Source organism: Python bivittatus, unplaced genomic scaffold (genome assembly GCF_059951505.1).
Source record: "Python bivittatus isolate LINGU-HERP-01145 unplaced genomic scaffold, Pbiv_v1 ctg000210_np1212, whole genome shotgun sequence".
Lineage (NCBI taxonomy): Eukaryota > Metazoa > Chordata > Lepidosauria > Squamata > Pythonidae > Python > Python bivittatus.
In genome coordinates, this window is record NW_028277053.1 from 11118704 (window position 1) to 11145515 (window position 26812).

The following is a 26812-nucleotide window of genomic DNA, read 5'->3' on the forward strand; positions in this document are numbered from 1 at the left end:
GTCTGAACTACTGATTTCTAAACAGGAGCATCTTCAAGGGAAGTAAAGAAGTCAAGATGGTGGTTGCAACTGCATGATCAATGCTCCACCCCTTCGTTATGCTGTCAGAGTTGTGACTGCCATCTTGACTCTTTTGACCTGGCCGCCAAATGCACCTGTTCCAAATGTTTTGGAAGTATGCCCAGTGCTAGAGGAGAGCTCTTCAGCATATTGACCTTCCCTTATCCTATCCTATCCTATCCTATCCTATCCTATCCTATCCTATCCTATCCTATCCTATCCTATCCTATATCTTATCCCATCGTGTAGCCAGTTGGTTCACTTTTGCCAGATGTGGTCCTGAAACAGGACGCAAGTAGCCCAACATTTGTCCTGCTTCCAACTCAACTCTGGGCTTTGATGGTGAGGAAAGGAGAGGTTCCTTGCGTGAGATCTCATGGGCTTTTCACTTGTAGGGTATAAAATTCTCACCTGATCATAAGTAATCTTTTACTGTATTGATGCTTTAGAAGAAAAGAGGGCCAACAGAAGATTGCATACATCAAGGCAGATGGAAAGAGTTTTTCAAAATAGAAGGTAATTTTTTAAAACTTCAACATGTAGAGAATTGGATGGAAAATTTTAACAGTCAACAAAACATTACTTGTATCTTATGATTTTCCCTAAATCTAGTTCTTCATGTGATGAAGGAAAAAAAAGTCCTATAATTCTTTTTCTAGTCATTAAGTATTGAAAGTTTGGGGAATTAATAATGCACGACTTCTAAGTTTCATGTGTACTTCTTTATAACTGATTTAACGGCATAGCTATGCAATGCTAATTTTCTGAAGAGTAGCATTTTTAACTGTCTTCCAAAAGTTAATGCGCCAACTCTAATTTAAGCATATGGATAATCATTCCCATTTCTAATTTAATTTGACAACTGTATCAGTCTGGATATATCGCCACTTGTGGTAAAGCAATTATAAAAGTCCTCTGCCATGATAAAAAAACCAAAAACCCTCTGTCGAAACCATCTGCTGTCAATTCAGCATCAATCCTCAAGCAGAACATGTTTGTGAGTGCACCCATCACAATCGTATTGGAAAAAATCCAGAATAAATCTGGGGGGGGGAGCGAAAATCTCTTATCCCTTTGAATTATAAATGTCATTGATAATTGATATAAATGTAATTGATCCTACTGAAGAAATGACCATCACTTGGATTTGCATTTTATAATAGATTCAAACTATTGCTTAAAATTTGGGCGGAACGGCGTCCACAGGAAGGGATCAAACTGCAACATGGTAGGCACATTATCATAATCACACCCTGCCCTTTTTCCATGTTGCATGTGTGCGCAAAGGGGTGCTTGGATCACAACACCCCGTTCACCCTTTTTCAGGTTTGACTGCTCCCAGATGTTCCTGTGTACGTGCATCCTTGTGTGTTTCTGTGGGAAAGAGTGATTTGGGCAAGAGGGACAGAATGGTTTGATTTGCAGATGGGGAATGAATTACTGATATAATGGGAAACTTTATTTTACAGACAATTAATTTTAATTAGTCGTTATCAATTAATTATTTTTTTGCCCTGGCCCTGTCCTTTTATAGAGTGGGGATATATATACATCCAGGCTCACTTCCCGCTTTGTTGGAATTAGAATTCCTTTATCGTTTTAATTTGTGTGTGTGTTTTTTTCAATCTACTTTTCCTCTGCAGGGAAGGCAGTTAGTTTAAATTCAGGGTCACCTTCCTTTCGGGTAAATATATCTATATAACACATCAATCCAGCATCAGAATTTGGATTTACAAGTAAAGCGTGCCCACTTGCAAGCACACTTTACAGAAACTGTTACGTGTGCAGTTCTGTACACGCTGCTATCAAACTTACTTGGCAGATGATATAACAACTGAGTGCTGATCCGAATCAAGGATCTTTGTCAGATGTGTAGCAACTGAATCCTCATACACAGACATCTGAAAACAAAGTGAAAAAAAAGCTTTGGGTCTTAAATGCAGCTGCATAATATTTATTTACCACACAAACACATATCAATAGACAGGTAGATAGACAGATGATAAATATAGACAGATGATAGATCAATAAGACAGACAGGAGGGAGATAGATAGACAGACAGACAGGTTCACTTGGGTACCTAAGGATTTATTTTCCGCTTGTATGTATAGTTGTTAAATGCTAGGCTAATCTTGGCCTGGCTGTTGTTAAGAAGGCTGAAGTTGTTTGAAAAACCAAAACCAGGGTTGAATAACAGGAGTGAGATGTAGGATCGGGCTCCCCTGGCTGTAACTCCTATCCATTCAGTGCAGTATTAGATGAGCAAGTGCCTATAGACATTCACTTCCTCTCTCCTGTCCATTCAAGAGTCAATCTGGAGTGTTTGTTCCAGTTTCTATTTATTATTCTGAAATGGATGTAGCAGCTGCAAGTTCATGATTGATGCCCAGTCAATAGATGGGGGAGGATTTTTTTTTAACAAAAGGTTTCAGTATGTGTCTGTGTGTGTGAAAGGGAGAGAGAGTATCAGGTTCAGCCCAAAGAACTCCAAGAGACAATGCAAATACAGCTCTGTTGCGTTTATTAGCTACAACCTCCAGACAGAAAATCTCCCCAGACTGAACCCTAGTTCCCAAGCCAGTCAGCCACAACACCATGAATTCCTTAGGGAGGTGCCAGCCTCATCTTCTTGAACTTCCCACCCTCCTGCTGGGGGCTAAGAACATGCTTATCTCCCTGAGCCTGGCCTTCATAAGTCCATTCCATCACAGAGAGAGACAGAAAGGCAGAGAAATAGACTCTAAATGTTTCTGGTCCATCCAGGGGTGTCCAGTGAAGTGGATTAAAAAAGTAAAGATGGCAGCCATGACCTTGTGATTGGAGCTACCATTTTGGCTGGTTTGTGGTTGCAACATGAAAAACCTGTGATTCTTCTGTGGCAGTAGGACAGACTACAAATAAATTAGAAGCAGTGGCAAGCTGTATTAGTTTGTTCTGATATGGCAAAAGATTGAACAGCATCTTAGACTAAAAACTTTACATAGGCTTTGGTGGACCAGAATCTATTTCATCTCCTACCTGAAATGGTGCGATTCCCAGGACAAAGGAAAGTGAATTAATTTGTCTAATCAATTTAAGAGTCCAATGTATGCATTTAGACAATGGCTGATATATCCGAAAGGAAGATGATTCTAAATTTAAACTGATTCTTCAAAAAAAAATAATTAGAAGAAAAATGTACAAATAACTCATATACTTTCCTGCTAAAACCAATGCTGGAAAACCTTTCATCCCACAAAAATGTGCAGAAGATACAAGTACATATCTATATTCATATATCTATGTATATGTACTGGAGAAAGCATTAAATTAACTGAATTCAAGTCTATCGATTAAATTAATCAATCAGTTAATGAACTGCCTGTAAAACAAGGCCCCCCTACTGAAAATTAATTGATCCCATCCACATACATAAACTACTGTCTTGCACTTACACATACGCACACTTATAAAAAGAGACTGCAAAACTCTGGCTTCATCAAGCATAAATTTGCACATGCCTACTCTGTAATAAGCTTCACAGAAGCATCAGCAAATGTAGGCTTATATCCAGACTGCAACAATCCAGATGACCACAGGATGGCAGCAACAGAGTGTTTTATATCTCTTTGCTGCCATCCATAATGAGATCCAGATTGCAGTATAGATCTGGTAGCCTTACTCCTGGACTATGAGAACTCTCCTCTCATTGAGGATTCTGATCTTTCGGCATCTAATTCATGTGGAAACCCTTCACAAATCCAAAGGGGGTCTCCTCTATAAAAATGTGAAAGGTAACTAGAGAAAGGCCTGTTCCCATGAAGCTTCTTCCCTGCCTCTGTTTCAGCAGCTTTCAACAACATCTTCCTCTCTAACCAGATTCTCAGAGAATGAAAGAGCGTCATGCAGCCTAAGTTCTCCCATAAGTTGTTGGGGGGAAAAACCTTCTCTTCCTCCTGCATTTCAGGAATTAAGCCTTGCATGAAAATGCTTGCCATTATTCTTATTGCAACATCAATACATTTTCCAGCTATATTATGTAACTTCAATTAAATGGAACAATGTAATGTTTCTAGATCTCATTAATGGTATTATTGCAAGTTCTTCTCTTTACTCATTTGCTGAAATGCTGTGCATAATTAATCAGGAGGAAGTATTCTGAATTCAGAAGCATTTTCATCTAAGTATGTGTGTGGAGAAAGGGAGGAGGCGAGAGGCAGACAGAACGTTACACAGTTTAAATACATCCAAATTACATTTTATATAATTTAATTCCATCCCAAAATTTAGATTTACCTGACATTCCTCAGAGTCTTCTTCAGGAGTAACTGGAAGAATGCATTGCTTTGATGGGAATCTCAATTCATATGACATGATGCTCCATCTGAAAAGAGTTCCATGCACCCCAGTGATGCAGCACACAGAGGAATAAATTCAGAAGCAGAATTATTCATAGAGAAGGAATGTTAATCATGAAAGGATTTGACTATCCTCAATAAAACAAACAGGGATGGGGCTTCCTTACCTGTCTAACATTTTGGTGCTAGCCCGTTCTAATTTTTCTAAAATTTGAGGAAGCTGTGTGTCATCATCACATGATCCTCCCCAGCCAAGGACACGGGCAAGGTCATTTCCTGTCCCAAGCGGTAACACTCCCAAATGACACTGAAATGAAGATAAAAGTTACTCTGTTTAAACTTTGTGTCTATGGCAATGTTTAATTGTAATCATGATATATTGTTTTCGTTTCATCTTCTAGTTTCTTAAAAACAAATCTCACTTTATTCCTCTTGAAAATAAAAGACACTTGCCTGTTTGTGTAGGTTGAGTTTATCAATTTCAGACAACACCCAGCCAACACTTCCATCTCCCCCGCAGACTAGGATTCGAAAATTGTCAAACTTCTGAAATAATCGTAAACTGAAAGAGAATGCATTGACTGTATTCAAATCTATCATAACAGCAAGGGAGTATCAAAGCAATGGAAGCCAGCTATGTTAGAAACAAAGTATTGGGGCATTTTCTGGGGAAAAAACATGTGTCATGAGAAAATGAGAAACAGATGTCAGCCCTTTCAGGTAGACCAGACCAGGAATCGAATGTCATGTAGGTCAGTACAACTTTTATTATAAAGCTATAGTAACAGAATCTTGCAATGTGCTGAATGTGCTCCCCCCTCCTTCCCTTTATCATTGTGAGAACTAGGGAGGGTCTTGTCTGAGATGTTTTCTCAGGTTACATTCCTGCCCTGGACTCAGACCTTTTTTATCTAACTGTTGTCTTGGTTGCAGCTCTTCCTCCTGTCCCTCAAGGCCATTCCTTCTTCTCTCTACAATACAGAACACCCATCTCCCTTTAAAAAAAAATAAAATAGATTTCTTGCTACATGTCACTTCCCAGAAAGCAGTGACAAAATATAAAAAATTGCCCAGCCCTAAAGCTTTTGTTCCCAACTGAAATTCAGATTTGTCTTAGGAAGGTTTAATTTCACGTTCTCTCTATTTGCAATGCCAACTCTTTTTCTCCATCATTTCTCATTCGCTCCAGAGTGATGGAATATTTGTGAAGATGCTAGAGATGGATCCACCGATGTTGTCACTTTGAAAATAAAGCAATCACATAGCTTATAAATAAATAAATAAAATGCCAAAGGCCATGTGATCATTTTTTCCAGCTTCTGAAGCTCTTATATTTGATACTATGTATTAACAGATAAATCTGTATCAATAGCTACTGATCATCAAAAGCTGGTGATAGTATTGTAATAATTAATGTAATGTTAACATTGAGGTCAAATCTATAAAAAATAGACATGATTCCTCCTGAAACAAAGAAAACAGAAGCAATCTAGTAACAATCATGGTTGTAAGCAGGGCAATAGGTTTTTGCTCTAATTTATATTTCCACATTTCCTATATCTCTTTTCACTTGGGTTTGTTCATCTATTAACCAGGTTCTCCCCATAGTCCTATATAATATTTAATATTTTCTGACATTAATCACAATGTTCTCAATGTCATTCTCAGAACAGAATTAAGTCCAAACAGAGATGTATTATAAGATTAGATAGGTAGGTAGGTAGGTAGGTAGGTAGGTAGGTAGGTAGGTAGATATCTTACTATAAGAAGCAACACAAGAAATCAGGAAGCAGTGCAAAATTCCATCTTCTTTAAAAGAATAACATAGATTTGCTGATACATATCATTTCCCAGAAAATAGAGCCAATATTCTGCAGATTTATTGAACCACTGTTTAATCAACAAACTGGTCAGCAGCCGTATTCATGGGTTTCACTAATTCCTATGTAGGAGTTCTATGCTTAAAATTGCCTGTCCCCTTCAAAGATGAGTCATCTCTACTCGAAAGCTCGAATTCCTCTTGTACAAACTTTGCAGATGTAGAACACGTATTCTTGGGCTGTTTAAGGTCATCAACAAGAAGAGGTAGGGCTGAAGAACTAATGTGTCAGGCAGGTTCATGAAGCAGAAATACACCAGAATGTGTATGAAATATTACAGGATCTCAAAATACACTGATTAAATTTTGAAAGGCCACCAGAGGTCACAAAAGGTGGTTCAGGGCAAACTCCATCTACCCAATAACATTGTCTATAATTTGCAGAAGATAAAAAAAAGTTTCTGCCTATACCAACTATTGGTAGAGAGGTCCAATTCCAAGAAGGACTGCCCTAGTGAATCATGCTCAAACATCTGCACCAATAATCCAGACAGCTAAAGCATCCTGGGTCAACACCTAAAATGGAATGTGTCATCTTAATAAGTACAGTTATAAAAAAGAAGAAATACCTAATACAAACACCTAGGAAGTTAAAAGCTTCACTGATAAAGTGCTAAGGGCAGAAATAGTCTTCCAGACTTTAGTAAATAGTGAGGGCAATTCTAGTTCCCAAAATTTTATCAGAAAAGGAATTTTGACCTGCAGACTCCCAAAATTTCAGCTACAGTGTGGTGTACATGCTTCCTGGGAAGAAAAAAGATATTAATCACTCACCACTGGAGCAGACTCTAGAGGTTGTGGAATATGCATCTCTCAAATCATCCTAAAATGCATTTCTGACAACCCCTTTTCATTCCTTTCCAAAATCACCCTGGATAGAAAGCAAACCTAGTTACCCTAAATGAGGCCCTCCATTCATTAAATCGAAGACCTGAGCTGGATTTAGTGACTGCTTGAAGCGCCGAAGAAATTTCACTCCCTGATTGTCTCCGCTCTTTGAATTCACAAAAACCAAGAGAGGACTAGCGCAAGTTGGTGGACATGTGGCTTTCCAGAAACCTGCAAGTAAAATCAGAAATAAAATGATATAAACCAACCTAAACCCCCTCCTGTTTCCAGCAAGATTATCCCAATTACAGTCAAGAGAGTATCAATGGATTTGTCTCAAAAGCCAATTTGCACTGACCTAGGAACTCAAGACGGTCCCATTTCCATCCAAATTAAACTCAACACACCAGAAGAAACAGAAAGCATTAGATGACTTAGCTAAGTTCCCTGTACTCTTCCCTTAGCTCACAGGTACAGTAAACTAGCAAGGAGTAATACAGCCATTAAAAAAAAGAAAAGAAAAGAAAACTGGCATCAGAATATCAAATGACCTTTCTTTCATCCATTTAGGGGTACCTACAGGAAGGGGGTAAAAAAAGACAAGATTGCAACCCCAATATGCAATCAATGCCCCACTCCTGTTTTACATGGGTTGAGGAGCAGAGCTCCAGTGTATGGTTGTGGCTGCCATTTTGACTTTTTTGACCCCTCTGGCATCCATCCCAGCTCTATCCTTCTCAGCTGATAGAGAAATGAAACGTATCCTCTCTTTGGCGAGGGAGAGGGACACCATCTTTTATCTTTATTTTTTAGGTTTCTTTGATTGTTATGAGCTGGGGTGGGCATCATAAAAGTTTAATACATCATCATCATCATCATCATCATCATCATCATCATTATTATTATTATTATTATTATTATTATTATTATTATTTTGTCACGAAGAATGTGGCTTTGAACTCATACTGTCAGATTTTGTGCCAAACAGGCTCACTGGGTGAAATCTGAAGTGCTTTTTTCCCTTTTAAAGCAAACAGTGGTGTGGTTATTACTCAAGAACAGTGTGGGAAGTACCAAAAAGGAAAAAAAGATGATCTGTAGGAACAAAGGAGATTTTTTTCCTCCTCCCATCTTAACAATTCTCATTTATTTATTATTTATGCACTTTTGAGCCGGTCTTGACTCCTGGCCCCTACATGGACAAGCCCCTGCAGTTTTCTTGGCAAGGGTTTTCAGAGGTGGCTTGCCCTGGCCTCCTCCTCCTCCTTCTTCTTCCTGGGGCTGAGAGAGAGGGACTGGCCTAAGGCAGGACTAGAACTCATGGTCTCCTGGTCTTTAATCTTTTTGGTGCAGAGTCTTTAATCTCTGCACCAAGCTGGCTCCCTGTTTTAACCTTAACACTGCTAAAACAAAAGGCTGGGCTCAATTATTTCCATGGTGAAGGGAAGATTTGAACTGGAGCCTTGTCACTGCTTCTGTGATTATATTACATAAGGGTCCTAAGCATTACAATCTTCAATACAAAGGGGTTTGGGATTTCTGTATGTCCTCCTTTCCTGGATATGAATGAATATGAATGAATGAATGAATGAATGAATGAATGAATGAATGAATGAATGACTCCCTAAAGTAAAAGGTGTCTCTGTCGAAACACTTGACCTTTGTTCAGAATGAAAGGTTCATCTCAGCTAGCCAAGGACAGCTGTAGAAATTAAAAAACCCACCCACTTTATTGATAAGCTTCCAAGGGCATGGAGAATCTGCTGAGTCTGTAATACAGCTGTTCAACTAAAGTCTTCTCACTATTACAGTTGCATTCTACGGATCTTCAGCCTGCTCAGCTGAATCACAAAATCCATTTTAAAAAAAAACTAGACCAAAAAAGTCTACTTGACATTTCTGGGTACTGTACAATGTATGCCCACAAGCTGACAACCTCACCAAGTGCTATTTTATTATAAAATAACGATAGTGTTTTTGATGATTTAGCCAAAGATGTCAAGTCTACCTATGCTGAAAATATCTATGTTATTAAGCACTTTGCTGAATGATAGATATTTTTGGAGAGGTTCCTTAACCAAGTTGCAAAGGCAGATTTTAATCAGAGCCATCTCCTGATCTGTCTTGGAATTTGGCAATCTCTTAATCTGGATTACGAAGGGTTAGGGTTGTGTCCCTTTTATGACATTATCTAGTGCCACCTTTGAAGAAGTTTCAGAAACAGGGTTTACAACCAAAGCAGGTTCTTTCAATTTGCCTAAGAGCTGGAGATCCAGCAGATGCTCCTGGTCTCAGAAAGGGGCAGGCAAGGGACTTACATGCTCCTATACCAGTGTTGTCCAAACTTGGCCACTTTAAGATGAGTGGACTTCAACTCCCAGAATTCCCCAGCCAGCATGGGTGGCTGGGGAATTCTGGGAGTTGAAGTCCACTCATCTTAAAGTGGCCAAGTTTGGACAACACTGTCCTATACATTCCTTTTCTGCTTAGCAAAAGTCTTCTAACCCTTTGGAATCCATTTTGAACAGAGGACTACAGCAAATCGACTCTTTTTTCACTCAGCGAAGGCCAATATGTTTTAGAACGTAAAACATTCATTTCTTTGTTTGAATTTATGGAGATCTGCCAGGTTTCTACAAATTGAGACCTAATTAGAAGCATGAATCTGAGTGTTCATATCTTAAGTGTCATTAATTCTCTACATTAACATACACGGAAATGGGCAAGAAATTCTCTTCCATAAACTACTATGACATTCACATTCTGCTTGAGCAGTCTCCATCTCCCGTCAAAGGTTTTCTGGTGTTTTGCAAACTGGTTAATTCCTCCCCCATGCCAATTCATTTCACGGCAAATGAAACTCAACTAGCTACTTTGTCAGGCCTATATCCGCAGACATTTCCAGTGAAATATTTATGAAAGGTATGAAATTGCACTTGATTGCTTTAAAAGTCAATGGGTTTATCATTCTTTAAAGCTGGAGTGCCTGATTATTTGGGGGATTACAAAGATAGCTAACCAACATTATTTATTGCCTTATTACTGTTATTTATATATAGGGGCGTCAAAAACAAGACAAGATAGCCAACTCTGTACAATTGTAGCTCCGCCCCATTTTAACATGCATCTCCTTGCACACTTCAAGACAAGAATCATGGCTTTGATCATGGGATGTTGGCCACCACCTTGACTTTTTTGACCTGCCTGTGGATGCCCTGCTGTTGACTGTTGACTGCCATCTCTAATTATTCTCTGTTCTCAAATTCTCTCAAAGGATTTAAGACGATCACAAGTCAGAACATGATTTGATAAGAAAACAAAAGTCTTAAACTCTTGGTATGTGGAAGTATCTGACAAGGTAGCCACCCTGAACTTCTCAAGAGAAGCAGCACTCTATTTCTAGTCTGAACATCTTGTCTTTCATGGTCTGTATTCATTCTTGTTCTGAATTATCCCATTCCTTGCACTTGATAAACACTTGATAAACAAATAGTTTTCCTCTCATGCTGGCTGCGGCATTCAGGGAGTTGAAGTCTATACGTCTTAAAGTTGCCAAGTTAGGGAAAAAAAACTGCTCTAGCCGATCCTGCACTATAATGAGAAGTCAGGAGGAATCTGGTCACACCCTTTCCAACTAACACATTTTATTAAAAGGCACCAGCTTTTCTGAGCTGCAGGTCACTTCATAAGTGAAAGCTTCACAAACCCTTATGCTTTCTAATAAAATGTATTAGTTGGAAATGGTGCTACCAGATTCCTCTTTGATTTTTGCCTCCACAGGTTAACCGTAAGGGTCTGTGGGAATGACCTTGGAAGACAGAAGTGAGAGTTGCAGATGGGACAACCAGCAAGTAAAAGATGTCTCAGCCCACAGAAGGGGGGAGGGTGTGGGAAACGTTTAAGAAGGGACCCTCCCTAGTTTTCCCCCATCATTCATAGCACCTCACTGACTACATTATGATGTCATTTCACAACACTGTGTGACAACCCTGCTACAACCTGTATATATTCTGCCTATATATTTTCAGCAGAGCACTCAACACTACAAACATGTCATGTTACATGCTGTGTGCATCCATCATACATGTTATATATGTCATACGTATGTCATACCAGCATACATACCATCAGAATCTATGCTGTTCAGTGCTGTGGGAGGAATAATTGATACTTTACACTGGCCGAGCGGACACTTGTGAGGATACGAGTCTCTGCAAGCCGTGTGCACCTGGAAATGATTTATCAAATGGAGTAGCCATGGATTATTAAAATTTTATGAAACAGACAAGATTTTATGGCAGAAATGCAAACCTGACTATTGCAGGATAACAAAGCAGTTTCCGAGAGAACATCTAAGAATGAAGTTGCACGCTTGTCCTTTGTGATTAAAGGGTGGGAGGCTTCCAGAATGTCTGACCCATTGCTCTGAATGTTGCCAATAAGTAAATGCAAGACTCCATATTTGAGTTTGACGGATCCCCTGGCTTTGCTACATGTTAATATTGCCCAGAGGAAACAACCCAAGAGCAAAACAACTGCTTTCGGGGGGGGGGGAATGTTCTTTGTGTGGTCTGCTCAACTTCACATATGGGTTCTGCACCTGCATAGAACCTTCTCTGGGGACAGAGAATTTTGGAGAAAAGACATGTGGCCGTGTTTTCAGGGTCACAGAGAGGGTTCACCCTGCTCCAGAGAAGCACCTGCAGCCATGGAACACCCAGATCGGCCTGGAATGAAGAACTGGTATTTTTCTCATATAAAGATGTGGAAAGTGGAGAACCCTTCCTTTTGAAACCGTTGATCTGCTTCGGGATGAAGAACCCTTTGCTCTTATAGAGAGTGTTAGACGACACTAGAGAATGAGAGACTACCTCTGGAAATAGTTATAGCCCATCGTCATAAGTATACCGCAAAGAAGCTTTTCTCTTTCTTAAATGCAACACTCTGGTTTAAGGACAGAAAACTGGAAGACTGCTAAGCCTGTTGTCCCTAGAATCCAGAAAGCAAGCAGGAATAGGTGACGAATTTCTCCCTTCCAAAAAGCCACAAGGCTCACTGGGGCCCTGATAAAAGGGAGTTTTGACATTGTTTGGTGATTTGCGGAAGACTTTTTTTCAAAAAAGGCTAATTCACAAGTCTGAAAAAGAGAAGTTTGAAATAGCAGAAATTGCAGCCTGTGAGCCCTCAGACTTCACGTTGGACTGTTCATTACTGCAGGTGGAAGAAGGTGGACTTATGTATTCTTTTCAGCCCGCCATGAAGCCGCCGGGGAACATCATAGATAGGAGCTAAAGTATTATGACTGCTGTGCTAATGGTACTCAATTCTAATTTGTTTTTATCTGAACCAAGGGAGACTGTGGAAACTCTGTTTGCCCAGATAGATTCAAAGTGAGGGGGGAAAATAAAACTGGAAACACTGTACCAGTCAATCTATTTTCGGTGAGGTTACCCACATCCCCTTGTGAGGCAGGTTTGTATTTTGGAAGACAGACAGTGCAGTTTCATGTAAAGGAGACTAGCAGGGGAGAGGCCTGGGTTCAAGTCCACCCCCAAGCAGTAACTTAAAAAAAAATCTTGCTAAGTTTACACGTTTTGACTTATTGTAGAAATAAAGCTTGAGAAAAGACAATATACACACACATTTTTAACAAACCAATCAGTGCAATCTCAAAAACGGATCCATAAACAAGGTCCACTGTGGGCAATTAAGAAAGCACGTGGGCAATACTATTTGTCCATAATTCAATAAATGTGAAGAGGAGTCAGCTACCTATCTTGTCTATTTTGATTTTCAAAAGTAATAAAAGGATGGGAAGTAGAAAACAGAAGTCCTATTAAACAAATTTCATGTTGCAGACCCATTTGTTTATGCTTCAATGTCTTATTACTTTTAATTAGGTAAGCTGTTTGGTCTTATCCAAGGACAGAAACATGGTAAAATTATAAATCAAGCCAATATGGAACTAAATTAAATTAAATTAAATTAAATTAAATTAAATTAAATTAAATTAAATTAAGTATGAGGAACGGCACAGAAACTAAAAAAGGAAACCAGACAGCTGACAGGCTTTGAAGCAACAGCGTATGGCTAGTAGCTTGCATCCAATTTCTAAATAATAGTTTATTGTAATATCTAAAGGCTCTTCCAGGGTTTCTTCCCCATTTCCTTTATTAAAGGCATTTAAATTAAAATCACAGTTCTTTGAAAATGCAGGAACACAGCTGAGGGATGTAGCATAAGAGTTGATGAGTGGATGAGAACAATTTTCATGAGCAAGATCTTCATCAATAAATATTATATTTTAAGTCGTTTTAACTTCAGCAGTCAGCAGCAGGTTCCCAGCAACCGCAGATGACCCCCCCAATGAGATTTGGCAATATGCGTATTTAAATTAAGCCCGACCTTTGTGCAATTAATAAAAACTGCACGACTGATAAAGTGACAGATTTTTAAGCAGTTGAGAGCTTTAGGCAAATCTGTGCTCAGTGCAGACAGTGAGTTGAAATGCCTTTATGGCAGGGGAATCTGACTGGAGGGGTGAAAGACGTCAAGATGGTGGTCACAAACAAGCCACTAGAGTCCCACTCCTTTTGTACGTGTGTTGTGTCACACGTAAAAAAGAGCGGGGCTTCAAACATGCAGTCACAACCACCATCTTGACCCTTTTTACCACACCACCCTGCAGAGGCCCCTGCTTTATGACCAGTTTCTTTCTTGTCACAATCCAGGAGAACACTATTCAGAAAAGTGCAGTCTCGCAGTCTAAACTTACCATTGTCTTACACCAAAGGCACTTCCAATCCTGCAGGCGGAGAACACTTCCACAGGTTTTGTCACACACAGCACATTTGGCACTGACTGGAAGATTGCCTTCTAACCACTGATGAGGCATAGCTACCTAAAGTGGAGGGTTATTGGAGTCAATGGGGAGGAGGAATAAGAAAGTTCAGCTTCCATCCCTTTTGATTTAAATCTCATCCCTACAGGCACAATGCTTATTGTTGGTCTGTCCTCAAACTGTTCAGCTCTGATCCAAAGAGGTCCACTCACAAGGGACTTTGTTCCCCTGCTTTCCCTTCTGGTGGACCAAAGGAATAAAGGACGCCAGTTTGGTGCAGTGGGCTAGAAACCAGAGACCCATGAGTTCTAGTCCTCCCTTAGACATGAAAGCTGGCTGGGTGACTTGGGGCCAGTCATGTTCTCTCAGCCCAACCCACCTCATAGGGGAAAAGAGGAGGCAGGAATATTACGTACGCTGCCTTGAGTTATATAAAAAAAAAAATGTCGGTTACAAATCTATGATGATGACGATGATCCCAAGGATTTCCACCATGCTTCAAAGTTGGCTGGAGAAAGAGCTATTCCTTAAAGAAGAAGCTGAACAGATAGTGTGGATTTCTGCAGTTACCAATACCTCACCATTTTCACCAATGGTGTTGCTCAGCTTCTCACGCTATAATCCTTGCCCACTAACAATGGGAACAATATTCTTTCTTTGGAACTGCAAGACCAAGTGGTGCATTGGTCCTAAAATCTGGCCACTTTCTGCAGTTGTGAATGAAGCTATTGTAGAAACCCTGACCCCACTAGATAGAAGTCTGTAGCTCCCTTGTGCCTGCTTGAAAATAGTTCAAGGACTTCTTTGGGATAGAGTTACATACCTAATTTAACAGGACATCATGTGCTAAAAACAAGTTTGTTAGACAGGACCCACAGCTAGCTATAATTCACCCTGTCTAATTGTTATGACAGGCAATTGTTTTTCAACAAAACGTGAAGTGTGGGATTTTCTGTGTGAGACAAATACTTACACCATCTTCATCCTCAATTATATCTTTTCCAATTGAAGTCAACGTTGTCCATTTGCAATTATTTATTGCTCGAACGGCACATCTTTTGTGAGCCTTGAACTTGCATACTAGGAAAAAGGAATAAATAAAAAACCATACACAGGTTCCTGAGAAAGACTCTGAATGTTATTCGTTCATGTTCACAAAATCTTTCTTAACCAAATGTCTGTATCTTCACTGATATCTTTGTTTAAAATGATCGAATACCCCAAATATTTAGCTGTCTCTTATTTTGTCCCTTTTTCTATAAAAGTTAGGCAGTGGCATCCACAGGGAAGGTAAAACAAACTCAAGATGGTGGAGGGGCGGGGCTTCAGTTGCAATGCTGCTCCCTCCATCTTGACTTTCTGCCTTCACCTCCTTCAGATGCCACTGGGGTTATGTCTACTTCATTCTTTTTATGGAGAAGGATTTGCTTTCAACCTCTGCCAAACTACTGACCAAGCAATGGATCCCAAGTGACACTCCAGAGGAACATATCGGCCAAAATGACACCAACATAGTACGTTTCAGATTCCACTTTAGCACCAGAATAAAAATAAAGTTGGAGTTCTGCTATTTCTAAAGATAAGCAGGCAAGGAGAAACATTTACATGTAGTCCTCAGGTTACGATGGCAATTGGGACTGGAATTGCCATTGCTAAGCGGTACAGTCGAAAAGCACGACATCATGTGACCGTATCACTTAGCAGTGACAATCCCAGCAGTCCTGATTGCCGTCATAACCCCAAGAGGCATGGGTCATTAAGCAGGAAGCAGCGGGAGTCCCAGGTAAGGAGCTTGGGGTTGCCATGGGGGGGTACCATGAGTGGGATGGGGGAGGCCAAGGGAAGGCTTTGGAGCCCGGAGCAGGCTGTGCGCAAACACAAGAAGGCCAAGGGGTAGACAAAACATTGACTTTGCTTGTCGAAAGCGAGCAGAGAAGGTCGCAAATGGCGATCATGTGACTATGTGACATTGCAACCATCGTAAGTGCGAGCTGGGTTGCCAAGTGCCTGAATTGTGATCGCATGACTACGGGGTTGCCGTGACAGCCAGAACTTTGAAGATCAGTTATAGGTAGCACTTGTTCAGCACCGTCACAACTTCAAACGGTCACTGAATTAGTGGTCAGTAAGAGAGGACTACCTGTATTTGCAGTGAAAGGAATTTCTATCCCAACCCACAGCTTTTGGGGCTGGAGAAATATTAGGCATATTATAAGGTCATTTGCAGACCCTTCTGTAGGATGCAAAAGTGCCAGTTCCTCTCCTTCATAATCCTGAATATACATGAACTGGTGAACTGACGTATTTCAAAGGACAGATAGGCTATGTCCTTGATCCAGAAGCTACATCTTTCCATAGACAGTTATTTCAGCATTACTCCTTAAGCAGAAACTTGTAGCCAAGTTCTCAAAAAGGGTCAAGCTAGTTGTCATCTATACAATGTGTCCCCCAAGCAAAACGCGTGGTATCTGCTCTATTCAGTCCTGGTTAGGCATTAAGATTCCCGCCAAAGGAGAGGCTGCTAGATGGTCTCTTTGTACGGCACCTTACAAAGCCAAGATGCGTAGCAGCTGTACTCTTACACAAACAATGGATGTAAACCTCTTCAAATCTTAGCCAAATCCTGTATAATTATTATTTATCATAATGAAAGCCTGTTGCTTGCAAGCTTTTCACTGTGCGATTCAGCTTCCCAGAAGTTTTGAGTTGGTGGCTTTCCAAGAACAGCTGTTTCTCCAAATGCCTTTGTTGATTCCAAAGAAAGAAAAGCAAAAGCATTTATCTGACAAGATCCAAGTCCTGGGAATTGTACTTTAACTTGTCAGGAAGCATAACAGTTGCCTTGGGATTGCCCAAGCATGTTATTTTGTTTCCAATAATACATATAACCGGGCTTAAAATCCTGCAAATAGAATTCATATACTGACAAGAATTGTGCTTGGAATGAATCACAGGATTCTTCAGTTGCACGCATGCACAACCTCATACACGTACAGCCAGACATTGGAAAACATGATTGTTTTTCCCCAGTAGAGTTGTGTGACATTCACTGCGCTAAAGAATAGCTACTTGAATAGTTGAACACTTGAATACTTAACCTGCTATTCAGTCTCACTTAGAGAGCTAGAGTGGCATGATGATGAAGGTGCTGGACTACGACTGGAGTCCCCAAGTTCTTGACTATTTTCAGCTATGGAAGCTCACTGAGTAGTTGAGGCTATTTGCTCTCTATCAGCCCAAACTAACTCACAGGATTGTTCCTAAAGTGACAAATTGGAGGAGAATCATTTCATGCGCCACTCTGAGCTTCTAAAGAAAAGGTGACGTGCGCTTTTATGCACTTGAAGAAGAATTGGCTCAGTCTTTCAACTATATGGGCCCAGCAAGAAGTCAACATTAATGTCGCAGAAGAGGAGAACGGTCTGATTACCGTGCCTCAATAAGGGGAAGTTCACATTCTGGTGACAATGATCTCACTACAGCTTTGAAATCAGCTGATCAGAAAGAAGAAAAAGTGCTTCTTTTTTTTTCTCTAGAGAAAAAAGATTCAGAAAAATGTTCTGGATTAGTCATAGATTTAAAAGGACCTCTTGCAGGTAGATTACCTTCTACGGCAGAATTGGCCAACTGGCATTCTTCAATCCTTTGGGAACACATCTTCTTTAAACCCTGATTTGTGTTCTTGAGGACTGCAGATTGGGGGAGTCCACAGAGGGGTCAAATAAGTCAAGATGTTATCCACATAAAAAGGGGTTGGACTTTCATTGCATGGTCGAGGCTGCTATCTTTAATTTTATACCCAACCTGGGAGACATCCCTACTGAAAACTATGAGAGCTGGAGTTCAAAACATCTGCAGGGCTTCCATTCCAAACTTAAATGGGTACAAACATGTTACATCTTTGTGAAATCCAAAGGTGGTTTAGGAAAAGCCAAGAAAATGGATTTCCAGAGAACAAGCTGCAGTGGAACTGGTGGGAGAGTAAACCATTATTTTGAAGCCAGAGCTAGAGTGTCATAATTCAACATTAGAATTAAAAGAGGCTAAATGCTTTTAGTTGGCTTGGAGTTTAAACCGGAATTTCCCCTGAATTGTAAGTTCCCTACTTAAATACCCAGCCATTGGCTTCAATGCCAGGAACTCACAGAGACAATGTGATACCAGAAAAGGAACAGATTATGCAATGTGGAGAAAAAAACAGGTTTTGGAGTCTGCAAATGTTTTATCAGGATAAAACATTCCCTCTGAGTGTGCAAAGTAAAAAGACAGGGCAATAAGTCTGCCAAGGGAAGAAACTGAAATGTGGCAGGCACCAGAATAAACCTGAAAGGGGATTAGGTGAGGATCACAAAGGGTTTGGAAACAAGTGGACTATGGTCCAATGTTGGGCAGAGTGTCAGCACACACGATCCTTTGGGCAGATCCAAGAAGAGAGAACTGGTGTCTGGATTCACCTGGATTCTTTGATTGTTTTTAGAGCCATTTAACAAAAGGAGATGGCTAAAAATACAGAGCTCTTCCTGGTCTGTAAGAATGCAATAATGCTTCAGAATGGGGCTGTTTTTCCTGTCCAAAATGTTCCCTTGAGGAGTTGGGAGTTTGGGACTGAGCTCCTGTGGAATTTGATTTGGAACAAGAAGAGTCCTGCCAACAGGGCTGGAGCAGGTGAGTGCCAGGCAGCGGGTCTCAGCTCCAAGGACATCTACCAAGATCTTAGTGGGATGTGAAACTGCCTTTGTAAGAGCAGGAATTACTTTTGGCTCAGCAGTAACAGAGATACCATTATCAAAGGATTGGGGGGATCCTTTGGAGCAGATCTTACGGTTGGAATGCTGATAAGGTACAATCTCTTGCGCCACACAAAAATACCTGGAGGTGAAAACTGCACATTATAAATGATGCCATCTCTTCTTGCTGTTTTGTACTTTATTCTTTAAAAACGGTGAGTGGTTTCCCTACTTAGAAAAGCTTGTTATATGTGATATATCTAAAAGATATATCTTCATTCAAAATATCCTTTGAACTGAATTTTCCCCTACGGCAAAAATGAGATGTTAATTAGACACCGCTCCCTGAGTACATATTCTCTAGAGGATGGTTGGCAAGTCAAAACACTCCTCCTTTTCCCCTCTGCATGTACAAAGTTGGGTCTGAAAGCTACTACTTCAAATTAATTGCAATTCCCTATTTTGTCTGGAGAATCATGTTTAATTCCAACTACGATACTCTGTTCTGTCTGAACCAGGCCACCAAACTGTATCAGCTACAGGTATCCCCAGTCAATGGAAGTATTAAGACACTTCCAGACAGCAACACAGCTTCTCAGTCCTGCCAAGCGAGTTTGGAAAGTGGTCTTAAGATCATTGTCATTCCTGCAGACCTGGGAGCACAGACAACACACAGGCACTTAGTACAGGTAGTCCTTGCTTAACTACCACAATTGGGACCGGCAACTCCATCGCTAAGCACCACGGTCACTAAGTGGAAATCACGTGACCACAACGGATTTATGATGTCACTTCCCATTTGGTCGTTAAGCAAGACATCACGTGACTATGGCTTGTGATTTTACTTCCATGTTCTCCATTAACTCTGCTTGTCCCAAGCCAATAGGAAAGCATGCAAATGGTAATCACATGACTGTGGGATGCTGCAATGGTTGTAAATGCAAGGATTGGTCACAAAGCTGTTTTGTTTTACACTATCGTAACTTTGAACAGTCGCTAAATGAGGCAGTCGGTAAGCAAGGACTTCCAGTATAGTACTTTTCCTTCAATTGACCAATAGTCAATTTAGTCAATGTCCTGCATTTAGTCAATGTCCTGCCCCTAGCTATTGCAGGCCCTGGAGAAACAAAACTCCTCTCCTTCTCTTGCTCCATGCGAAAAAGAAATAAAACAAATTGCTAGTGTCTATCCCAAATCAGATTTGAACATATCGTGTGAATTTTGTTATTAACTGAAAAGCCAAACAAATCTGAGCAACTACAATAAGGGGGTTGCTTTGAACCTCCAAAGCCACCATTCCTCTGATGAATTAAAAAGCCTAAGCCTATTGCTATCTAAGATGGTTAAAGGATAGTATACTGGAAATATTACAGCCGGACATTTTCTCTAGTGGCTATAACCCTGATCATATGTTGCTATGATTGATAGTGTGAGAAAAGGAAAAGATAAATTAGCTTACAGGCAGGCAGTGAAAATCCTTCACCCATCACACCCACCCAACCCAAATATAAAAGAAAAAGAAAGGAAAATGCTAGTAGCCTTGCTGCTCACAACTATAAGGGAGCTGCTGAAAATAAATCCAGGCAGATTCCAGGTCTTACTCCTCAAAAGAAAAAGGAAAAGAAGCTGAATGCTTGTCAATTTCACCCCAGCTCCCTGGCTGGGCTATTGTGCATGTGGGAACAATTGAAAAGAAACAAACAGCCTACGGTAGATTAATACCAGCTTTATTTTTAAGTGGAATCACAGCATTTGTCTCGTGATAGCCCCCCACCCAAAAATCCAAGCAGTTGCTATGAAAGAGGACCACTGAAGTATTAAGCCACCTTTCCCCTTTAAGGACCTGTCAACAGAATGGAAAGTTGGCTGTAGCAAGAGCTCCTACCAGTGGGAAAAACAGAACAGCCCACAAAATCTGGCAAGTTTCAGGGCTGCAAATGGGTATGTATATATATTTGGTAATTTCAGAAGTACAGCAGCTGAGCTAGAACTAAATCCTTCCACTCATTAAACAAAAATGGTAACATGAGAATACAAAACTGTAGAAAAAATTCTGGAATGGAGCAAACAGCCCATATGAATGTGCCCTTGGATTCATTTCACATTGGCAGCATGGTAGAGAGAGAAAAAAGAAAATAATCTTGGACAACGATCTTTCAGAAAAGCACAGGAGACCAGATTATAAACCATGCCAACGGTAAACCAAATACCCTAATCATGAAACCTGAAAGCTTTCCAGGAAACTTTGGGGTGGATGGAGAGAATCAAATCACATCAGTTAAAAGTACTTCCATTAAAAGATCTTTTAACCATATGATTTGGTCCTCTCCATTCAACCCACCCAAGAATGGCACATCGAGACTATCCTTCCCCAACTTGGCACCCTCCAGACATGCAGAGCAAGGACCAACCTCACGAAGGAAGATGGAGCCTTTATTCCAACACATCTGGAGGGGGTCAAGTTTGGGGCAAGCTTGGTCCAAATACTCCCTGAAACACATATTGAAACCAAAGTATTGAATGTCCCAAAGCAAACACAGCACGTAACATTTAGCATTGGCATAGGTCAGTGCTTCTTGGAAATGCAGATTCATTAACCAATTCAAGAAAGCAAGGGTAAAATGTTGAGGATAAAAACAAAGATATTCACTGATTCAAGCTAGCGACATTACCGCTCTATTTAAATAAGGCGCTCTTACTCTGCATTTCAGGTTTAATTATTGAATATTACAAGGAGGGGAAAGGGCTGATTTACCTTCACAGGACAAACCATGGGAAGTAACTCCAGAGAGGCTCTCGCGGCACACGTTGCAGAAAGTGGGTCTTGCGTGAGAACAAGCATACCAATTGTGCATCCCTGAGAAATGTTCCACGTTAAACTGAGCCGCCTAATAAAGAAGTTAAAGACAGATTTCCAAGCACAAGACATACAAGGCCTACAATCGCCGGATTTTGGAGAAGTTCACCTTTCAAAAAAAATAAGACTCTCGTTCTCTTGAAGCAAAAGCAGAACGGGCTAAATATGAACATCAACCCGATGCTCAGCTTGGGCTTCACAGATTTATGAAGAACATGCACCTTTTCTTCCCTGTTTTCTGCATCTTGAAAAATGGATAATACTGAAATTTTTTAAAAGGTGTCCCAAGGGCAGTGTTCACCTTACCTCGTAATGTTCTCGGGACTGTACAGACTTCAGAGAACTAATCCAATCTTCCATCTCTTTTCTATTCTCTGCACACAATATCAATCTCCTGAATGGGGTTATTATCTGAAAGCGATAACTTATGTTAGGATTGTAAATTGCTAAAGGGAAGGCAGATCCAAACAGAACATAAGGAAACTTCTGTTCATTTAACACATAAATGAGATCACTCCTGTATCACCATTGTAAGAGCAAATTAACCCACTAACCACGATACTCAAAGGTTTTGTGTTTGTATATTACCCCCCCGCAAAAAAAATTATCCTGCCGTTCTGCATTACCTTTTTGTACACTGAGAGAAAAATCAGAATATTTTTCAGGTTTGTTTTAAAACATTTCCCCAATTTTATACATTGGCAGTGTCATACAAGCAACAAAGACGTTGAGAAAGATAAATCTTTCTTGATACCCTGCATTTGACAAGTATACAATTATCTATGTATTCATGTAACAAGGCATTATAGCGTTAACCAAAATGCAGTGCAACTTGACAGATGGAAAGCCGTCAGTTATTAGAATTGAAGAACATTCACATTACGACGCTTCACCCTGCCGACCTTAAATTCAGACACAATTTTCTCAGCCTGAAATTTCCCAGGATTATTGGATAAACAATATTTATCTCTGACTCTGAGAAGGAGCAGTTTTAAAACATGAAGCACAGAACATACTTTCCTATCCTTGTTAGATTCATCGTTTACTACATTTCTATACCTCACTGGAGGCATCATCTCCGAAAGGTTAAGTGACGCTATAATCTATTTACATCTCCAGAAGGCTATTCCGGAATCAGAATTCCATGCAAAGGTCCACTAGAACAATTTCTATTTTATAAATCTGGTTGAGCATCTTGCAAAATACCTTCTGCTGAGGTCTTCCTTGCCTGTGACTTACCCAATCTTTCTGGCAGAGTGTTCAGTCTTTGCTGCTCTCCACTAAATGGCACTAACACATCAGACAAGCTCACTCAGTACACACAGCCCAAGAGTCACGTGGAAACAGCAGAAACTCCTGGGCATTTTAATATAAACAAATTGGAGGATCTCTCCCATCCTTCTATTTCCTGCCTCCTTTTCATCCTTAGTATCAGTTCCTTTTCCTGAACATCAGCGAATGAGTAGAAAGTCTCATTACACAGGAAGAAAAAAAGGCAAGCTGTCAGATCACCTTTTTTTGAAGTACGTAATAGTAAACACATTGACTATGCTACTAAACTATATTTCTTGCTTCGAGATGGAAAAAATAATCTGGATAATTCACTCAATTATTCACTCTGTTATCAAACCAAATAGGGTTGCATGAAGTCTTCGGAACAGATTCTTTGCCATGAACTGAAGGGCTTTGATGCACCTCTTTTAAAGCAGCCATGTTGTTTGCAAGGTTCTTGCTGACCCTTTGAAAACCCTTCCCAGCTGTCTCTGCACGTCTGCCTGCACCGCCGCTTCTCTTCAATTTTTCCCCAGCCAGTTTAGCTTTCAAAGCACAGTTGCCTCTTCACAAAATGGCTATTGTAGGAAGCATAACCAGGCACAAAATACCAGTCACTTCCCATCAGCCAGAATGTTTTCTACCACCCCAACAGACCTTTGGGGTGGCCTTTCTTCTAGGAAGACCAGTGCTGTACATTTCCAAATAAAACACTAAATGAAAGCCAACCACATTTTTTATTGGCTAAGAATTTCCTAATGGGATTCTTGGAAATTCTGGGGATGTTGGAGGCCGGTACTCTGAGTTCAACCAAATCAGTTTCCCAGTTAATTATCTGTTGCATTCAGAGAGAGAGAAGGAGAGAGAAAGATAGGAGCCCTTCTGCTACCCTTTACTTATATGTTACTGATTTTCTTCTTCAGCCACACCCAAGTGCTGAAAAAAAGCCCACAAGGAGGACTTTGGTTAGGACTTCTGTCAACAAGTATATTGAAGAAATGCCATCTCCCCCCACCATGGAAACTCACAGAGTGACCCTGAACTTGCTACTCCCTCTGTCTGCCCAACTTAACTCAAATGAGAAAAATGGGAGGAAGGAGCACTCGGTATGCCACCTTGACATATCCATTTTGGGATATCCATCCAACAGGCATATAAAAAGGGCAACAAGTGATCCTGTGTACCTGGCCTAGCAGACACACGTAACACACCTGTGCTTTGTCTATGGCCAACAGAACCACTTCTGGGAAAGGTTGTGGTATGAATAGTTGCTTCAAGAAAGGATTTTTGTGGATGGATATGATTTGCACCTTCAGAGCAATGTGGAAATGTTTATGGAATGCAGATTATCCTACAGAGCAAATTTACCACCCATAGGAACTCTTCACTCTGGGGCCCTTCCAAATTCCCTGCCTCTGTCTTCCAACTCTTCTGACTCCACTTTAACAACACTTGCACACTTTAAGACAGTACAAGACCGGCCCTTTTCCATGTTTGCAGGTTTAGAGAGTTATCAAGAACTCCCACTTAATCTGCCTTGTCCTTCCTGGTCAGGAGGAAAGAACTCTCAGCCAATCACCACTTGCTTGCCAGAGACTCATCCTACCCCCACTCCTCTCTCTTTCATCCTAAATACACATTGTGTCTTTTAAAAAATAGTAAAGGTAAGATTGCTGGTGGCATTCCCAGCATCGAACTTCACATTTCTGCTGGAATAATAGGCCTTTGGTACTAGGACTCTTTTGCAAAGCCTTGCCGCCCCACGAATTTGCAGGAGCTGAGAAATGAAGAAAGCCAGCCGTATCCTCCAACAGGAGGAAATCCCTTGAAACAGAAGGTGGCACCTAGTCGATGCTCCTGCAGTAACAGATACAGCTCAAAACGCCGGAAGTTCAAGCAATGATGAGGACCCTGACGCAACCTCTTAGGAGCAATGGGGGCCCACATGAGGTTGCATCTGGGTCCTCATCATTGTACTCACATTGGGAAGAACTAGATGTTTGAAGTTCTCCAGCTTGGGAGTTCCCAGCAGATGCAGGAGACTATACAATGGCCATGCTGAGACTTGTACTATGGGCGTCAGCTTCAGAGATACTTGCTCTAGAGCGAAGAAAAGGTAGCTGCACTTTTCCCATGTCCAGAGAACAAAAGAACAAAGCTGTTCTCAGAGTAAAAAATTAAAGGGCAAAGCAGCAGAAGGCAGAGGATTCTTCAATGGAAACAGAACTTGCTTTGTAAAGACTAGCCTAGTGATTTTGCATGTTATCTGATAAAGCAAAGAACAGAACGGCTGTACTTTCATGGAGCAGGTGAAATGGCCCTGTTCCATTGATGCTGAACAAGGAAAAGGACTATGATTTTATGCAATCCAATATTTAACTGTAGACAGCACTAGATTTCAGCGATAAGAAGTGGGTGAGTAAAGAGACAAAGGGTTTCCAAACCAAACACCTGGGTGGCCGAAGCTCAGCTTCCTTCTCAGCTCAAAATGTAGGGTCACCACTACAGAAGCTAACTTAGCCACAGGAAAGCCCCACCTCTTAATTTAATTGCTTCCAATTATGAAGAAGGCAAACTCAAACCATCATTCACACAACCTTCCAACATGTAGCCTACCCCTACAGATCTTAGCATCAGACAGGATTGACAGAGACGTGGCAGTGTGACCAATTTTCATTAGAGGCTGACTTAAGTGGGACAGATCAAAGCTTTCCAATAACGTTGCACATAAAACACAGGCAGGGCTTTGGTCACACCATTTTAGCTACCATCTTGACTTTTTTGACCACACCCTGTGGACGCCCCTGACAGTTTTCTACACTTCTTTGCTGCTATCTACAGGTTGCCCAGATTTTTTGCGGTGCAAAAACCCTCTCTTTCAAAATCTGGTATTGTTGAACCCAACTTTATCTAATCCCTGCTTATTGTTTAATCTGCTCAGCTGACTTGTTAATTTGTATGTCTATTTTGAATTAAAAAACAACATCTGAAATTTCTTATGATAAATAATAAACTAGGAGAGATTGATAAGGATGACGATCATATAGGTCATTCAACACAGTTTTGTTAGTTATGACATCAATCTACTGAAATCTAAGAAAAGCACAAACCCACTCTAGTGAGTTTTTAATAATGCTAATTTACATTAGTGACATTTCCTTAGGAACAAGTAAATGTAATCTTCTCCCTCCTGTATGTGAGCATTCCACTGAAGTCAGGTGAAGAAAAGCTGATTGAATAGTCTACCTACCACAGCCGAGAACTGGGGTGAATTGTGAAGCAAGCCACGCACAAATTGGTATTTAAAGATAGGGCATCCACCTTTGAATGACAAGTAAACCCCAGAGGGACCCCTGGCTGCTAAAATTAAAACTCTTCTCCCCTTCACAAGAGTTCTGGGTCAAACAAAGGCTTCCTAGTGAAACCAGTTATCTGAAAAAGACTTATTTTTCAGAAGGTAGAGCTGTTCCTTTAAATCAGAGGTGGAACATGGTTTTGGGCTAGAGGAATGCCTTGCACTGTGCAGGGGTACACATGGAGCAGCTTAAACTAAACGTACCCTTTCTTGGAATTGTGCTGTAGCTGCAGAGAACATCTGCACAGTCTTGGAAAAAGACACCCTGGCTTTAAGGAACTGAAGACAAGACTCAGACGAGCACCTCCTGCTCACCGAAGCAACTTGTTGCCTTCAGATCCAAAGCACATCCCAGTTGTCTTTGCCCTTGGAGATGAGTTTGATTTCTGGCAAACACATGTAAATATCTGTGTAGCCTGTGAGGCAACAACACAGAAGTAGTTTGCCCCTCCCTTATTCGTTAACCACACATTCCTCTGCTTCTCAATCACCTGTATGGCAAGCTGGAAAGAACACAACATCAAAAGAACAGAAGGGCAGGGAACGGTTAAAGCTCTCCCTCTACCCTCACGGCTACCTCACTATAGAAGATCTTCACATCTATCATGCAGCTAGTAACCACCATGTAAATGAAACCTAGGTGTAGATCCAGCCC

The 26812-nt window shown here is 40.7% G+C and overlaps 1 protein-coding gene across 1 annotated transcript in view; it reads right to left on the reverse strand.

Moving 5' to 3' along the window:
• The window catches only part of DGKH (diacylglycerol kinase eta), a 114807-nt gene that overhangs the window by 44035 nt on the left and 43960 nt on the right, over window positions 1-26812 (reverse strand). The window contains exons 4-13 of the mRNA XM_088139486.1: window positions 21837-21941; window positions 21429-21561; window positions 14920-15026; window positions 13881-14006; window positions 11231-11333; window positions 7174-7336; window positions 4852-4960; window positions 4566-4705; window positions 4337-4424; window positions 1876-1961 (exon numbers count right to left, since the gene is read on the reverse strand). Of these exons, the coding sequence (XP_087995612.1) occupies window positions 1876-1961; window positions 4337-4424; window positions 4566-4705; window positions 4852-4960; window positions 7174-7336; window positions 11231-11333; window positions 13881-14006; window positions 14920-15026; window positions 21429-21561; window positions 21837-21941 (1160 nt within the window). The remainder of the gene's footprint in view (window positions 1-1875; window positions 1962-4336; window positions 4425-4565; window positions 4706-4851; window positions 4961-7173; window positions 7337-11230; window positions 11334-13880; window positions 14007-14919; window positions 15027-21428; window positions 21562-21836; window positions 21942-26812) is intronic.